This window comes from Mesoplodon densirostris, chromosome 1 (genome assembly GCF_025265405.1).
Source record: "Mesoplodon densirostris isolate mMesDen1 chromosome 1, mMesDen1 primary haplotype, whole genome shotgun sequence".
Taxonomy (NCBI): Eukaryota; Metazoa; Chordata; class Mammalia; order Artiodactyla; family Ziphiidae; genus Mesoplodon; species Mesoplodon densirostris.
In genome coordinates, this window is record NC_082661.1 from 20684015 (window position 1) to 20702174 (window position 18160).

Consider the following 18160-nt stretch of genomic DNA (forward strand, 5'->3'; position numbering starts at 1 on the left):
ACTCTCACCCCTCCCCACACACGCACCCCCCTCACACGCAGCCCCCTCCTCACACGCAGCCCCCTCCTCACACACGCACCCCCTCACACACGCACCCCCTCACACACGCAACACCCTTCACACACGCACCCCCTCACACACGCAGCCCCCTCCTCACACACGCACCCCCTCCTCACACACGCACCCCCCTCACACACGCAACCCCCTCCTCACACTCGCACCCCTCCTCACACACGCACCCCCTCACACACGCACCCCCCTCCTCACACACGCACCCTCCTCACAACGCACCCCCTCTTCACACACGCACCCTCCTCACACACGCACCCCTCACCCGCCGCACCGCACTCCCTGCGCGGAGCTGGAGTGCGCGGGCTCAGGCGGTGGAGGAGGCGGCGGCGTCCAGCCGTTACCTCGGTCGCGGCGCTCCAAAAACTCGGCCGCCTCCAGCAGGCGCTGCACGTTGATCATCCGCACCTGCTCCATGGGCACCGCGGGCGGCGACAGGGGGCTCTCCGCGCTCCCTTCCCCGGCCGACAGGAGGCGCCTCAGGCGGCTACAATCCGGCACCGCCCCGGGACATGTGCGGCGGCGGGCGGGCCAGCCCCGCCGCGGCTCGGCACGCTCCCCGCCGCCCCGCCGCCCCGCCGCCCCCGCGGCTCAGCAGACAGCCGGCGCGGGGTTTGTTTACCTCTCCGCGCGAGCACGGGGGAGGGGCGGGAGCAGCGCCGCGGCCCGCCCCCTCCCGCCCCTTCCTCTGCCTCCTGGGAAATGTAGTCCCGCCCCGCCCACTGCACGCCGGGAGTCGTAGTGCGCACGCCGCTTCAGTGCGCCTGCGCCTTGCCAAATTCCGCAATGGCCGCCGGGAGATGTAGTCCCGCTCAACTTGTACCTCCCAGATGCAAAGACTAAGAAGCTCTCTGGGCTTTGCTTCGCGGAGGGAAGGATTTGAGCGAACTGTGAGTCTACCCCCTAGGAGCCCTTTTCTCAGTGACTCCTGGCGGGCGCCTAGGAGCTGGAGCATGCTTGATCCGCAGTGCCACGCTCCAATTTTCTATCTACTACTACTTTCTCCTGTAACTTGTGTGCCTTGGTTGCCCCATGTGCAGAATAAATACTTGAAAAGCCAAAAATCCCTGTTCAGGAACAAGGGTTGATCCTATCAGAGCCAGAGAGGGCTCCCATCAGGCCCTTCTTCCACCTCAATTTTCACAGAGAGGTAGTGTTTTTTTTTTTTTTTTCTTTTAATCTTATTTTTTAAAACTCCTTTCCCCTCCCTCAGGACGGGAAAAGGCTAGAAAACCTCGAGATTTTAGAAGCTAGAAAACCTCTTTGGTGCTGCAAGTGAGGGATATAATTCAGTGGTTTGGTGCTGGAGTCACATGAGGCTCAGTTCAAGTTCTGACTCTGCTACTTAACACTAGTTGTGTGGACTCTTTAGGCCTCATTTTCCTCACATCTATATCAGATATAATTACTCCATTTATCCAAACATTGAGGGCCTGCCATGTGTCAGGCACTGTACTAGACATAATGTGTACAGTAATGAGATAAACAGAGATGGGCCTTGCTCTCAAGGAGTGTGTAGTCAGTAGGGCTAATTGTGAAGATTAAATAATTCCAGCACTTAGTACATGTCACTCAATAAATGGAAGCTATGATGATCATTTCCTCTCACGCTCTCCTCCACAGAGCAGGAACTGAAAGCAGAGGCTAAAGACAGCAGGACCACATTAAAAGACTGCCAATGGCTGCCCTCACCATCACCGTCTTTCCAAGTCCTCAAAGTCTAGACCAGAGTTTCTCAACCTCAGCATTATTGATATTTTCGGCGAATAATTCCTAACTGGGGGTGGGGTTGGAGACCTGTGCATTGTAGGATTTTCAGCAGTATCCCTGGCCTCTACCCACTAGATGCCAGTAGCACACCACCAACTCAGGTGTGACTACCAAAAATGTCTCCAGACATTGCCAAATGTCTCTTGGGGCAGAAAATCACCCCTGAATGAGAAGCTCTGGTCTAGGGCGAAGAACGGCAAGAGGGTCATAACTGTTGAAAGCTCTAGGAGCAAGCTGGGAATTGCATAAACATCCATAACTTTTCCCCACCCTGATTATTTTAACCTGCTGGTGGACATCCAGAATAACAGGAAGCTCTTGGTGAGGGGAGAACTTCCTGTGGTCATTCCAGTGGCTACTGCAGAAAATAACCATCTCAGAATGAAAATGTTACTCTCAAAAATGTCATGGGCTTAATGCTGCATTTTAATATGCTCTCCCTCCTTTTTTTTTCCAAAGTGAACAAGATTTCCAATGAGGTCAAAATCTGCAAAATTCTACCAGCCTTATTAAATATTACACTTGGCACCACATTTAAGAACCAGATAGATGTTCCATCAAATGCAGGGAGACCCAAATGAGAGATGTTCACAAGCCACAGGAGACTTTTTTTTTTTTTTTTTTTTTGCGGTACGCGGGCCTCTCACTGTTGTGGCCTCTCCCGCTGAGGAGCACAGGCCCCGGACGCACAGGCTCAGCGGCCATGGCTCACGGGCCCAGCCGCTCCACGGCATGTGGGATCTTCCCGGACCGGGGCACGAACCCGCGTCCCCTGCATCAGCAGGTGGGCTCTCAACCACTGTGCCACCAGGGAAGCCCGAGATTTTTTTTTTTTTTGTAAAAGCTTTGAAACAGGAACTGTGCTTTTTCACCTGTTGGCTAGGTCACTCCAGATCTGGGCTTTCCCATTGGGTGTTGGTAACAAGCACCCTCCACATTCAACAAGGGACATGTTGGATAGGGGAAGAATGGAATTATTTAAAAGAAAATACCTGTTCACTCAGAACATCTGTAAGTTGAGGGTAGAAATAAAAATAAGGTTGAAAGTTTCTAATAAAGTTGAAAATTTCTAACACTTCAGATCACAAATTGCCAAGGGCTACCCCAGGAACTTAAAAGAGGTAGCTTTATAACAAATAAAATTCTACCCAATGGGAGGTAAATCATGTGACATGCAGTCAAGGAAAAAAGTACAAACTGAAAATACACATGTGTTCAAGATGGGTTTAAATCCATACATCATAAGCCCTAGCAGGCTATTTAGAGAAAGCAGGATGCTTGGAGCACATGCCTGGCCTTTCACAGTTGACCTCCAGATGAATTAACCAACCCTTCTCTTAAAGCCATGGCCAAGAGGGAGATGAGATGGAAAGTAGTGCGAGAATCACCAAAAGGCCACCTGCATATGCTAAAGAAGAGAAAAGGTGATGGTGATGGTGGGCAGTGTTAAGAACTGGTTTCTGTACAGAAATATCCAGCCTCTTCTAACAGCAAATGACCTGCTCCGGCTGACTCCCAGAGTTCTTGCATGGACGTTGGCCACAAGGGCCTCCTACAGCACAAAGCCTGGGGCTCTAGCCTTGGGAGAGTGATGCTACCCACAAACCATCCCTCAGCACCAGCCCAGCCTGCGGAAGCCCAGAGGCAGCCATGGCCTTTCACTGGCAGATGAATCCAATCCGCACTACAAATAGGGAAACTGAGGAAGAGCAAGGCTCCCGAAGTCTACTGACAAAAGAACCTGGAATCTTACCCATAGTTTCTGGTTCTTCTGTCCTCCCCCTAAAGTATCTCACTCAGGGGAGTCTCTTTTGAAGACGGAAAAAGTCCTCCAGAGTCCCCCAGCCCTGTAACAAACAGCCTGGATGGGGACAGTCTGCCTTCTGGAAGAACACGGCAAAGCTCTCCATTCCTAGGGGGCCTCTCCCTGCACTGTTTACTCAACGTAAATTTTCAAATGATGTACTGCAGATCCATGAACAATGCAGGAGGCTGGTCTGTGTTATATCGTTTCTGCAGACAGGAAAGATGAATAGAGGGGAAGGGGCCACGAGGTTAAGGTGCAAGTCCGAAGTCACTGTCTTAGTGACACCTGGTGCTTAAGAGAACTTCCCTGAAACTGCAAAGTGTATACTGTGCAGGGCACTGTTTTCCGCAATTATCTTTAAGGGTGGGAACCGGGGAGGGTAAGTCCTGAGCTCCTAAGTAAGAACTGTTAACAGTTATACATCTTTCCATCCCCCACCCCAAAATGACAACCGCAGCCTCCTCCTCGCCTCTCCCCTCGGAGCCCAGAAACGTGAAGAGCAGCAGAAAACCTTTTCTTCTGCCCAGTGAGTCAGCCTTGCCTAACTTCATGCGTAAGCTCTCCTCGAGTCAGCAGCAGCTCAGAGCTGCGGGTCTGTGTGCAGCCGAGATAAATTTGGGTCTAGAAGGGATGACGTAATGCTAAACCCGAGAGGTAGCTGCCGCCTCCCAGGGCTCCAGTCTCCAGGGCTGCCGGCTGACATCCCAACCACACGGAAAAGCACCGCGACCCAGGTGCCTGAGCTGGGGATAAAGGGAAAGAAAGGACATGAGGGTGGAGGAAACAGCAGGGGGAGGCAGTGTTAATCTGAGATCGCTGAATCTGGAAGTTTGTTGTTTTTTAACTTTGGTTTTCTGGTGAGATCAGGCCACTGGCAGAGGCTCAAACAGCTGCACTTGACTTCCATCCTGGCCTATCTCTTCCCTCTTAGAAAAGGGCTTCTTACATTTTATTAAATGGCCCTTATAACAGCAGCCTATTTCGGTGATTATAAGGGATGTGTTAATCTCTCGAATGTCCTCTTCCTTCTTTTTTGCATTAACTTGGATCCAAGAAGAAATCTGCATTGCAGGACTCAATTAATATGCACATGTAAGACTCTTGCTTACCCCAGAGCACCCCACTTGGGGGTGCAACTGATAAAGTATGCAGGAGGATCTTGCTAGGGCCATGCCAAGTGAATGTTCCCCCAAATAACATTTCATGGTTTGTTTCATAGAAGTTTGTATCGTTAAGCTTATTCCTCAATCCAGCCTCCATTTTTCAGATGAAAATACTGAGGCTCAGAGAGGTATGGTAACTTACCAAGGTCACACAGTTATCTATCAAACTGATGGAGCAAGGGTTAGGACTCAGTCTTACAGACTCTCATCCTGTGCTCTCTACCCATCTCCATAATTCTTTTTCTAGTTGATTTGTGGTTTTAAAAATAAATAGGTAAATATGGGGTTTCCCTGGTGGTGCAGTGGTTAAGAATCTGCCTGCCAATGCAGGGAACACGGGTTCGATCCCTGGCCCGGGAAGATCCCACATGCCATGGAGCAACTAAGCCCATGTGCCACAACTACTGAGCCCACGTGCCACAACTACTGAAGCCCGCACACCTAGAGCCCATGGTCTACAACAAGAGAAGCCACAACAATGAGAATCCCGCACACTGCAACAAAGAGTATCCCGGCTAGCCGCAACTAGGGAAAGCCTGCACACAGCAACGAACACCCAACACAACCAAAAAATAAAAAACAAAAACAAACAAATAAATAAATAAATTTATAAAAAATAAAAATAAATAAATAGATAAATAAAGTGGAATACATGTTCTGGTCTTTTAAATTTATGGAGACCCTCTCCTTTAAATATCTAGATCAAGTTACATTCCAAAGGGATCCAAAGCCTGTTCTGTTTCATCTTCTGTTCAAGGTTCATTCTTCCCTAAGGAAAGGGAAGAATCAACTCCTCTGCTGGTGATGACCACAAGCCATGGGCCCAACCTCGCTACATCACTTTAATTAAAAGACCAGCACAGGTAAATGATCTCTGTTGTATGGGAGTAGCTTCCTTCATTAGGAATGCCTCCCGAATACTTTTTCTCAAATGACATTTCATCCTGTGTTGCTGTAGTCATGTATTATTCTCCTTTAACTTGTGGTTATAATCATTTATACTGATAGATTTTGTGACTTTCAGCCATCTCTGGCATATATCCTGGTCAGCCATTGTATGTTGTTCTTTAAAACCGCTCATTCCATGGGTTAATATTTCGTTTAGAATGTTTGCCATCTATATTCAAAAGCAAGAATGTACTGTCATTTTTTGTTGCACTTATCAGGTTTTGGATGCAATGACCTATTCTTTCAAAGTTAAATGCAACTTGATTTTAAAGCCTTAACAAAATATATTACCAGAGGCCTTCCCCTGCTGCTAAGAGGATGCCCCACATTCTTGACACAACCCTGGGTGACCCTCCCTCCCCTGCCAGGAGCCTGCCTACAGTTGCCCTGCCTCACCACCCCTTGGCATCACCACTCCCTTCCAGGCGGCAGACACTTGTGGAGGTCACTCTTAGGGCCAGCCAGGCCCCGGACACTAAATCACACACCCAGCCTTGCTGCCTCGTGGCTGAGTTCTCAGCTTCAGGTACACTATTTAGAATAAACCACCAGGCCTTTGCCTGGCCAAAGATGTCTGTGATCTCACCATCACTTCTATTTCCAGCATTCTGATTCTAGGATTCTGGGATTCTCCAGAGATCCTAGAACAACATGCCTCCACTTGCCTCCTAGCTGCTACATCATGAGAGCCAACTATGTGCGTGGTGCCCCTTGTATAGTCAGTTCATTTAATCCTCGACACACCTCTGAGATTCCTGTTTCCCAGATGAGGCCCCAAAAGGTTAAGTGATTTGCCCAAGGTCACATAGGTAGCAAACGGATTCAAACCTAGATCTCCCGACTCTTGGACCCCACGGCATACGTCAGGGTATGTTCCGTCGGACAAGGTCAGACAAAATTGGTTAGGGCAATGGTCTCACCCAGGCGTAATACCATCCACCTAGAAGACTTCAGAAATGTGTAGGAGTGTCTTTCTTTCTTGCTTTTTTTTTTTTTTGCGGTACGCAGGCCTCTCACTGTTGTGGCCTCTCCCGTTGTGGAGCACAGGCTCCGGATGCGCAGGCTCAGCGGCCATGGCTCACGGGCCCAGCCGCTCCGTGGCATGTGGGATCTTCCTGGACCGGGGCACGAACCCGTGTCCCCTGCATCGGCAGGCGGACTCTCAACCACTGCACCACCAGGGAAGCCCAGGAGTGTCTTTCTTGAGTGTCACCATGACTGGGGAGTTCTACTGGCATTTAGTGAGTATGAACCAAGGATGTTAAATCCTGCAGTATTCCAGATGAATCTGCTCCAGAAGAACTGTCTCATCAATAGCTCCCTTGTTGATAAACACTAGGTCAGAAGGTTAAAGGCAGAGAACTCATCATTCGTTCAATGAATATTCCTTAATCCTCCATTACATGCTGGGCACTAACTTAGATGCTAAAGAGAACAATGAACAAAACTGCTTGTGGTCTTTGTCCTCACGGTGCTTGTATTCTAGCCTGATAGACAGATGATAAGCAAGTAAAATCATTGCAAACCGTGATAAGTAGGATAAGGGATAAAAAATAAATGAGATGGGGGGGTAGCTTTAGGTGGGTAGAGGGATTGGGGCAATCACAAGGGCTGTCTAGGCCAGCTTCTCAAACTTCAATGAGCGCACAGATCACCTGCAAATCGTGCTAAAATGGAGATTTGGATTCAGCAGCTCTGGGGTGGGACCTGGGAGTCCCATTTCTGACAAGGTCCCAGGAGACACCAGGGCTACCCATCTTCAGACCACACTCAGGTTAAACAGTAAGGGTGACAGCCATGCAGGGAATATGGATTTTATTCTAAGTGAGATAGGAAGGAAACCATTGAAGGGCTTTAACCAAATAAATGACATGAACCCAGTTATATTTAAGATCACTCTTGTTTCCTAGATCTCGATGGAGGAGAGGAAGAGGTTGGACTTACGCCGTTTGACCAGAACCAGCTGGCCCACACTGGCAAGGTGGCAGCCAGGGCCTCAAGCTCATCTGTGCGGCTCACACTTGCCAAGCACGGGCCAGACCAGTTGCCCTACAAGCTCAAGTGCCTTCTGGAAACCTAGTAGAGCCTGACAGGGTGTGGATTCACACCCTTGACATTGTAGCATCCAGAGTATCAGGAGCCCTACTGGTTGGGTGAGTTCCCCAGGGGGTGCTGGGCAAGGTGGCACTGCAAGGGCAAGTGGCAACACCCTAGACCATTGCCTTCCAGAAAAAAGGGCCCTATCTGGCTTCAGTGTCAATGCCTAAAGAGTCCCAGAAGGTTTTGGCTGCCCTCTCTCTGCCCTAGGATGAGTGGGAAGTAAAGGAAGTCGCTCCAGGGAGGCATTCCCAAGGGGACCCTCAGCCTGAACCTCGAACATTCCAGATTCCATTTCTTGCCTCTTGCTCTCTGACACTTCTCTCAGAGTCCTGAAGTCTCCCAGGAAGAAAGAAAAACCTGGTTTTGAGTCTCAGCTCCACTCTTTGTTAGCAGGTGGCCTTGGGAAAGTTAGTTAGCCTTGCTAAGGCGAGGGCTTTGGCTTTCCTCATCTATAAAATGAGGATAATGACAGCACCCTCCTGTTGGATGATTGTTAGGATTTAATATAAAGCACTTAGCATTGTGCTGGCACATAGTAACTGCTCAGTAAAAGGGCACCATTATCACTATGCCTTTGGAAAACAGAGACAACATTGTATTTGTCAGCAGCCTCCTTGGGGACAGGCTATCAGACTCGCAGGACACAGGCAAGTATTATTTACTGTTCTCTATTTGTCTGTCACTTGCACTGGAATATAGAACTGGAACTGGAGACCATAACATACTGCACTTTGGAAGCAACAAGCACAGTGCGTGGCTCCTCACAGGTGTTAGAAATTTTACAGCTGGTGGAAAAAAGGAAAGAAAGTTGCATGCAAGGTACTCAGCATCTTGGGAGTCAAGAAATATGGTAGAGATGGTCAGGTGTGGTGGAGGTAAGAGAGAGATAACACAGGGACATCATTAGGAAGTTCTGGGCCCCTGTAGAAATAAAAACAAAGGCCACATGCGCTTACACTTGCCACCCATGGCCAAAAACAGAGCAGCCCTGGGCACGCCCTCCATTTTAATACAACATAGTCCCGAATCATCTTTATTCAAGTATCCTTGCTAATGGCAATACAGACATGGAGTAAAATATCTCCAATAGCAGGTAATCCAAATCCCCTTTTATTAGCTTTAAACTTCCCAATCTTTCTCTCCCTCAGGACACTGTGTTTATCTTTCTAATTTTGCTGTGTTTAAATTTCCTTGGCAGACACTGGAGTTGGATATTAGAGGTATGAGGCCAAGGGCATGTTGTATGGGAGAGCAGGCTTGGTAGGAGCACTGCTATGGACAATCCTCCAAGTGCAGAGTGCCCCCGTCTGTAAAGAACTAGGAGTGGAATGTACTTATTTACAAGGTTGCTTACACAGTACTTGATTTCCTAAGCTCAGGCAGCTTTAAAAAAAAAAAAAGAGTCAGACCTGTAAATATTACAAGGATAAACACAAAACACAAAGGATTTTAAACACCAGGCTGGGGGGTGGCAGGGTGCATGCAGGGAGGGGAGGGACTATTCCTTTTTTTTGGAAGCCCGGCATACATTTTTGTTCTATCTGTAATGATGGCTAGAACCAAAGACACAAAGCCCAAGTCAGATGCAGTCCCACATTGTTGGGGTTTACTTTAAGACAACTGAATTTCTAAAATCTGGCACTGCAATAGAGTATAACTCCATGATGGCAGGAAACTGTACTTCCAGGTCCTAGCACAGAGCCTGACATAAAGCAGTGTGTACCCCTTAAATACCAGTTTGATGGATAGATGAATGAACAAACTCACAGAACACATTTAGGGAGAATTCCTGGCTTGCAATATAATTCCACATTTGATAAAATTATTTGCCACAGGGGCCTTTTAAAGAAAGGTTCTCTAACCTAAATTTTTTAAAAAGAGATCCTATTTACATATATTTCCTGGAGATGTATTGCTCAAAACAAGGGTCACCTGAAGTTTCAAAATATTTCACAAGCAAGGGGCCCTGTACAGCATTCTGCCAAGATGAGGAAGCAAAGAAGGAACCTCCAGCTGGGGAGGATGGTGGCAAATGCCCACTGGTTTTGGCCGGAGAGATCAAGTCAGCTGCTGACAGTTTTAACACCTCCAGCCAGGCCACTCAGGGACAACAGTATCGAGAAAATTACTTCCCTTTAGTTTAGCAGAAGAGCCAGAGAGCAGGTGTCTCTCCCTGCGGAATTGAAGCTTCTCTCCAGTGTGAGCCAGAGCTCCACCCTCCACCCCCAGAAGGAGGCCCCTCTGGGAAGACTTGAATTCTTCCTCCTCAGTTAAGGCTGGGTAGCCATCCTCTCACTGTCATCGCCTTCGGGCTCCACCCACTCCCCCCACCCTAAATGTAAAAGAAAATATTTCTTCTAAATGGTGAATTCAAATTAGCTCAATTTTGAGAGACTATTGAGAATGTTGCAATGACCTTTGCAATAACCGGACACACCCTGTGATCACTAAACCAGGGTTGAGAATTGCTGACTTTATGAGCACCTGACTTGTAAAACAAAAGCCCGGTTTGGGGCTCTGCCTGGGACCCATTCTCAGGCGTCAGGGAACACAGCCCAGAAGGACCTGGTTCTGCCTCTCCTGTGTCATCTTGGGTAAGCCACTGTCCCTCTCTGGGCCTCGGCCTCCCCGTCTATATAGTGAGGATGATGGCTGCTCTGTGACCTCTGGGGCTCCTTCTGGCCCTGATGCTCCGTCTTACTACCTGCCTCCTTTAGAACAAAACCCAAAAGGGAGTGGAAGGCAGAATGGAAAAGGGAAGAGAACTGGTTCAGAAGGCCAGGCTACCATAAACCTTCCCCCATTTCTTCCTGCTGAATATGCCTTTGTTCATTCTGCAGGAGGATTCCCATTTTTTGCTGGGTTATTGCTTTTTATACTTCATTTTCTTTCTCTCTCTTTTTTAACTCAAAAACCCCAAGTCACCTCCCCTAAACGGGTCATTTGGAAGCCAGCGCTATCAGGGGTTAGGTGTGTCAGGCCTGGTGGTATCTAAGTGAAGACCAGGGCAGGGCAACCATGGGCTTCTCCTCCAGAAACCCAGTGTAAATCAATATTTATCCAACTGTATTTATAGAAAGTGGTGGTGGTAGGGAAGAGGGGGTGGGGTAGGGAGGCAGGGGGATCTAAAACAGAACAAGCCACAATGACTGATGCAAATCTTTGTGGCCAATTCATTGCTGCAGGGCCAGGCTTTTTTAAAAAAGGCAAAAGACCCAGGTTTTGGTGAACCTGCTGTTGGCCCTAGTACCATAGCAACAGCCCCAAGTCCTCTAATATGTCCAGAGGACAGACTTGGGAAAGGCAGTAGGAGGGGGGCAGTGTTTCCTAGGAGCCTAAACTTGAGTTAGGGCCAGCAGAGTTGAACAACTCTGAAAAACAAAAACAAAATCTCTCTGGTTGGCTCTTCTGTCTCCAGCTTCACTTCTAAACCTTTTCTAAGCAGAGTGTGTGCAGAAAGACCCTGGACAATCAACAGGGTGTTACAAACACCCGCTCTGCTTCAGATTATTGGGTGACCTTGAGCAAGTCATTTCACCTCTCTGGACTTCACTCCTTGGCTGGAAAATGCATACACCTATATATGGTTAAAACTGTAGGCTCGGTCGAATCAGAGGCCTAGGTTCAAAACTCAGCTCTGCCATTATTAACCCTTGTGACCTTTGGGCAAGTTACCCAGCTCCCTGTTCCTCGGTTACCCCCTCTGTAAAATGGGGGTAATAGAAGTGCATATGCCATGGGGTTGTTGTGAAGATTGGAGGAGATAACGCATGTTTAGCCCCATTCTTTACCAAGTATAGTCAGTGCTCGATAAATAGTTGCCAGTGTTGACATTATACAATGCAATTAGTTGCTGCTGCCGCCGCATGCTGGCACCCTCTTCATTTCTTTCAGCTCTACCCCCAGACTTCTGCCAGCCATCCTCAGATGAAAACCCCCATTTCTAGGTCCATCAGTGGGACAGTGTTTTGGTCAGAGAGGGCAGGTAGGTGAGCAGCTGTTGTTCTGCCTTGGATCTGATAGAGCTCCCCCCCACCCCCACCTCCCAAACCAGGAATGGCTCAATTCAGCTTCTCTAACTTCCCAAGGTCCAGATGCTTTTCCTGGGTTCCCTCCACAGGTTGCCCAGCCCCTGGGAGATATGGGACTCTGAAAGCCACAACAGTATCCTCAAAAGTCTATTTCTGGCATTTACCTATGGGCAGAGATAATATTTAAAACTGGGAAAAAAGTTGACTCTGAGGAACATAATTTAGGATGCAGAGGAAACAGAAGCCTGATTTAATAATGCTCTTTACATAACTCCACCAAAAACAAGTACATCACTCCACTCCCATCATAAATCAACCCATGGAGTTTTCAGAAAAAAAAGCAATTGCACATAGTACATGCTCAATACATATTTGTGGAATGAATGAATGAATGAATCATAAGATGCCTGCTGTACAGAAATGTGACCTAGGTGAACATTAGTTGCCACCAAAGCCCTCAATTTTAGCATAAGTTGCGCTGGTTTCCTGCTCTCTAAACCAATAACTGATCCATCTGTAGGGTCACAGCTGATGTAGTTTCATCTCTCTAGGCCTGACCTACCATCTCCTTATAAGCCCTGGTCTTTACAGCCCAAGGGCATTCTGCATTGATAATGGGAGACATCCTCCTTCCTTGGAAGAGATCAGTATTTCCAACTCTTCTCCAAGTCTTCAGAAAGTCTGTCATGTGTCCCCTGGCCTTCAAACCTGATCACTGTGCCATAGCCAGTAAATGACAAATCCAACAAATCAAAGGATGTATATTGTCTACCGTATGCCCAGTGTTACGCAACAGTGACATATACTGAAATACTGTAAGTGATCTTTTCCCTTAAGATGCTAATCTTCTCCCGGTGAGGATAAAGCTAATGCACAGCAAGCAAGTAGAGACTTGCTGATTATCAAGGCTCAAAGAAGTGACTATTTATTGAGCACCTACTATATTCCAGGTACTTTAAATGGAGCACCTCAGTTAGTTGTTCAGCAATGGCAGGAGGCCGATGCTATTGTTATCCTTGTTTTACAAAAAAGAAATGAAACCTCAGAAAGGTTAGGTAACTTGTGCCCAAGGTCACACAGCCAGTAAGCAGTGAAGGGGGAATTTGGGCCCTGCTCTGGGTGACTGTAAAGCTTTCATTCTCTCAACTACCCTGACTTAAGAAATATTCAGGGGAGGTTTCCTGGAGGAGGTGGGAACTGACCTAGGCTTTGAAGGGTAGGTAAGACACAGATAACCCCAGGGGAGTAAGAGAATGAGGGCATTTTAGACAGAGGGAAGAGTCTAAGTCAAGCATAGAGGCATGACTGTAAAGCCTGCTTGCTGGTGGACCTGCTGGACGGGAGCAGAGGAGATTAAGTCAGGAAGGCAGGGTAGGGCCAAATGACACCACACAGCAGCAGCTTATCTATCAGGAGGAAGAGGCTGCTCTTTGGCCTGTCCATGCCCTTAGGAAAGCACCTCACCCTCAAACCCAGGTAATGCACTCCAGAGAGCCACCCATGGCTTCTACTCCCATTTAATCTTTCTTTTCTATCTTAAGCATTGCCCCAAAGCCACCTTCCCTACAGACTGGGAAGCCCTTTTCTGTCCTGTAGACCTTACCGGTTATAGTAACTTCCACTTGCCTGCTGAACAACTTTTATGCACAGAACACCCTTTTGTGAATTTCTTTCTTATTCCCTTTCATTTTTAACCTTTTCCAAAACAGGAAGTACATATTTTTTCTACTAATCAGTCAGTCCTAAATTGCTATCCCTCCACTGGACCCCAAATGGATATGGGTGATATGTCAGAGGTTATTTATGTATAATTTCTGAATTTGTGATAACAGGGTCACAGTATCCATGATTAATATTTCTGGAGGCCTTTAATTTGAGATTCTCAGGGATTCACATCAGTTGGAACTTTGGGAGAATGTACCAGCATATCCTAAGCAATCCTTGCCTTGCACAGAGCAGTCAATACTGAGTGACTTAATTTGAACACCCCAAGAAAACTCATTATATATACTGAGAATAATTCAGTACTGTGTACACTCAGTGAGCTCTCCTAGTACGGAAACCTCAAAGATGCCATGAAAAGCAGCTCTGGTGACAATGGAAAATAAGGCAAGCTCCTGCCAAGTAAATACTTTGCAAACGGTAAAAGCGGAACGTGTAAACTCGTGACCAGGGCCTATCGGTGCATTTCGAGAATGTCTCACAGAACCCGAAATGGAGAATTGAGGCTCAACACCCGGGTGAAGAGCGTCCCTTTAAGAAGGGACCGTACCAGCTGGCCACACTAGAGCTCCCCGTGATTTTCTGGCTTGCCTCCTGGCTCCACCCCCCAGTCTCTGCCCTCAGCAACGCGTGACGTCAGGGGAAGCTGAAGCTGCCGATTGGCTGAGCGACGCTGCTAGGTCAAGTCCAGTCAGAGGAAAGAAGTTTGTCTCCATGTGGAAACCATGTGTCTCTAGCTGGGAGGGGGAAGAGGAGGAGGCGGAGAAACTGAGATCAAGTGATTACAGGAGAACTGGCTGAAATGAAAGCGGGGAGATTGTGCACCTGAGCCGGCCAGTAATGCCCTTTGCAGTAGTGACCTAAGAAAACAAACAAACAAAAAAACCTTGCTCAACTAACAAAACTTGAGGCGCCCTCCAATCATAAAAATAATTAAAAAGCTAGGGTCCTTGCTTCCTTCCAAAAACCAGGGACCTGAGAAACGCTGTAATCCTATCGGAACGCCTAGATTCCCCTCCCTCCCCCAACGACTGAATGATGTAAGCGTTTCGGAAAGCGGGGCTCTGAAGCAAAACAAGTCCTGCGCGCGCGGAGGGACCCTCAGTGCCCGAACCCGACGCACGCACGACCCGCCCCCCGACTCGCGTTATTGCTGTGCACACGCGGACCGCCGTGACGCGCAGGCATTGTGTGCAGCGAGCAGAAAACAACGGCGAGCGCCGCCAGCGCGAAGAAGCACCCCTAATAAAATGAGGCAGATGTAGGGCCCGCTGTTTTCCGTACTAGGAGACCGAGACTGGGCGGGAGGCGGGGCGAGAGTGGGGAAAATAAAGTGGCCTCCGTGGGCCGCTCCAATTTTAAGGGGAGATAATAGAGGGCCCTGCGGATGGTCGCCCTATAGTTTGCTGGAGGTCACCCTCGCCTGAGTGAGCTGTTGGGGAGGGGGCAAGGGCCTCGAGCGGAGTTCCCGCTCTCGGGGAAATCTGGGGGCCGCTGGCATCACGTCATGCTGAGCCAAACAGCGGCTGCGAAAAGAGGCAAGAGAGCTAAAAATACTCCCGCGGGGAGCCGGCCGAAGGAGGGGGGCAGCGGGGCCGAGGGGCTGATTACGCACACGAAGTTGACTTCGATTGGGGTGCCCAGGTTCCCGAGCCCCTCTCGGGGTCTTGCAGCGCGGACGCCTCGGGAAAGGGACCAGGAGGAAGCCCCTTGGCTTCCACGGTCTCGGGAGCCTGGCTCCGCTGCCGCTGGCCCGCCCGGTACGGGGCAGCCCGGCCCAGCGCGCCCAGCCCTCTGCTTACGTGACTGGTGGCCACGCCAGAGCCCCGGCACCGGTAAACAAGGAGGTTGAGGCGGCCGAGGCGGCCGGGGGAGCGAGGGTGGGGGCGGCGAGGTGGGGAGCAGAGGTCTCCGATTGTCTGCGAGTGCGAGGGGCGGGGGGCGAGGGATGCGGTGGAAGCTCCGGCAGCCTGTTTAGTACACCCTTCTGTAGAGGGGGGCGGAGGGGGCCAACCAGGTTTGCCACACACAGCCAAGGTGCCCTCTTTGGGTGCACCCCCGGCCAGAGCCGGCGCCACGGGACAGACTCAGGGGAACAGGGCACCCGGGCCGAGGATAGCGTAAGAAATCACGCCCCTCCCCCCTCCAACAAAAGCGAACACACCAAACAAAACCACGTCTTCCCCCACCTCCCCACCAGCTCTGGCTTTTCAGAAACTACCCTACTGACGAATGCACACTGCCCCCCCCAAAAAAACCCGTGAATAATCGCAAACATTCAGCTACACGGCCGACGATGCGCCTTTCTCGCAACCCAGGCACTCCGAGAAAACAGGAGAGAAGAAAAGAACGCACCACCGACCACGCTACACAAATCCTTGTTTTTGTCTTAAGCTACTGCACGATTTCGCTGCCATCACACGGTTACTTTAACCCCGAAGGCCTGGGGTGTCGGTCAGCTAAGGTGTTTTTGTGTTTGAGGGTTGTTGTTGTGTTTGGGGGAGGGGGGAGTAGGTTGCAAGATCTGACACGTTGCAATCGGACCCTTTCTTTCTTTCTTTCTCTCTCTCTCTCTCTCTCTCTCTCTCATCTCATTGATCTTCCTACTTGTTCGGACAGATTAAACAGCCTGCTTTTCTCTACTCTGTCGGTCTATATTCCTCGGCCCCTTCGCCCTTCTCGCAGCTATTATTTGTGAGGACCGTGCTGGAAACGCCGCACACGCGTGCCCCCGTTAACGGCGCTGAGCGACTGCCTGGGGAGGATGGGGGGACCCAGTTGGCAGAGGCAAAAATGAAACAAACAAATACAAAAAGGAGGCCAGGCCGGGGTGGGGCTCCCAGCACCCCCCACTAAGCATCGCTCTCCACCTGAATCTGGGGTGGGGGGGGGAACAGTAGAAATCCACGAGGAAGGCATTTGCCTTGCTCGCCCAGCGCGCTCACTCGGGAGCCGTATCCCGGAAAATAAAAAAAACCGAACATAACAGCCTACACCTTCTTCCATAACTATTGTTTCCTGCGAGATCCCAAAGTTTCCTACTGGCTGCGTCCCCCTCGCCAAGTTTCCCGGGCGCAGGACGGCGGGTCCGGGGCGAGCTGCTGGCGGTGCTTGGCTTTGCCGGCCTGTTTCTTTCGGTGGCGGGGGGGGGGGGTGCGGTGAGGAAACCACAGGGCACCAGAGGCGCAGGAGGACTGTATCCGTGGACGCGATGGCCTGAGCCCAGCCTTGCTGCGAGAGGAGAGGAAAAAGCAAAGTGGACAGGAGGGAGAAGCAGAGCCGAGCCAGCCCGAGCCCACGCCGTGGAGGGCTGTTTGGTTGTTGGTGTTATCGTTGTCGTGTGTGTCTGTGTGTTTTCTTTCTGGAACCGCTAAGCTCTGCCTACAGTTTCCAACTTTCGGCTTCTAATCCCCACCCCACCCAGGAACGAGCGACAGAAAAACAACACTTGTCTGCCCGAGAAGGCTCCGGAAAAAAAAAAAAAAAAAAAGGAAGAAAGGCGACCTCGAAGAGATGAGCTCTCGGCTCAGTTGTCAGCAAACAACAACACTCCCCCGCTCCTCGGCCCAGCGGTCCTGCCAGCCTCTGGGAGACTGACAGACGGACGCACCGACAGGACCCCCCCTTCCCCCCGCTCGTCTTTGTTACATCTTTAGCAGCTTTGTGCGTGCGTGTCCTTTCTCCGGTGTCATCGGCTTTACTGCCGAGGGCTGGATGTGTGTGTGTTGGGGGAGGGGGGTCAAGCAGGCGACAGGGGTCGCCCAAATGGGCGAGGAAGAAAGAGCCGGGCGCCGAGGAGGAGCCAGCGCCCCCAAACTTACTTTTGTTTTCTTTCTCGATCTGCTCCAGGTAGCTGGCGGCCTCGAGCAGAATCTGCACGTTCTGCAGAAAAGTGTTGATGTGCTTCTCCATCGAGTTCTCGCTGGTGTTGAAAATGTCCGAGAAGGGGCACCTGAGCTTGGCCCCCGCGAGCTCCTCTGGCTGGGCCGGGGGCAGGGGCGCGGTCACGGCCGGGGGCGCGGCGGGGGCCAGCCCCGCACCCTCGCAGCGCGCCTCCTTGCGTGGCCGCCCGCGTTTGCCCATGGAGGAACCGGGGTCCGCCGAGCTCGTCCTGTTTTGGGGCTGCGCGGCCCGGCCGAGCTCCGGGCTCCAGGGGAGAACCGGCTGGCTGGAGCGAAGAAGGCGCCGAGGCGAGGAGGCGACCTGACTTCCCGAGCCTCGCTGCGTGCAGTTGTGTGTCTGAGTGTGAGTGTGTGTCCGTCTCGCAGTGGGTCTGTGTGTATGGGAGATTGAATGAACCTACAGGACAGACGGAGGCGCTCTGGCGCCTGGGTCCTAGTGCGAGCCGGTCGCCATCGGACCGGTCAAAATAAAAGGTGGAGGCAAGCGAGGCAGGGACCGCCCCCTGCCAGTCCCCGCGCACTCCCCGACTCTACCCAAATCTTACCACATTGTAGAGCGTAGGATTTAAACACGAATGGGAAAAAAATACTCGAAGGCTGTGAGCGCACCGGCATAAAAACAAACTACTAAGCTATTTTTTTCTTCAC

General features: G+C 50.3%; 1 protein-coding gene across 2 annotated transcripts in view; it reads right to left on the reverse strand.

Moving 5' to 3' along the window:
• Window positions 1-17885, reverse strand: part of MXI1 (MAX interactor 1, dimerization protein) — a 99220-nt gene extending 81335 nt beyond the window's left edge. Inside the window, exon 1 of one of the 2 annotated variants that reach the window (XM_060099771.1) lies at window positions 17432-17885. In XM_060099771.1, the coding sequence (XP_059955754.1) occupies window positions 17432-17693 (262 nt within the window). In that variant the 5' untranslated portion in view covers window positions 17694-17885. Of the gene's footprint in view, window positions 1-413; window positions 536-17431 lie in introns of those variants that run through there. The other variant, XM_060099780.1, reaches the window with a different exon arrangement.
• Between the last annotated feature and the right edge of the window lie 275 nt (window positions 17886-18160).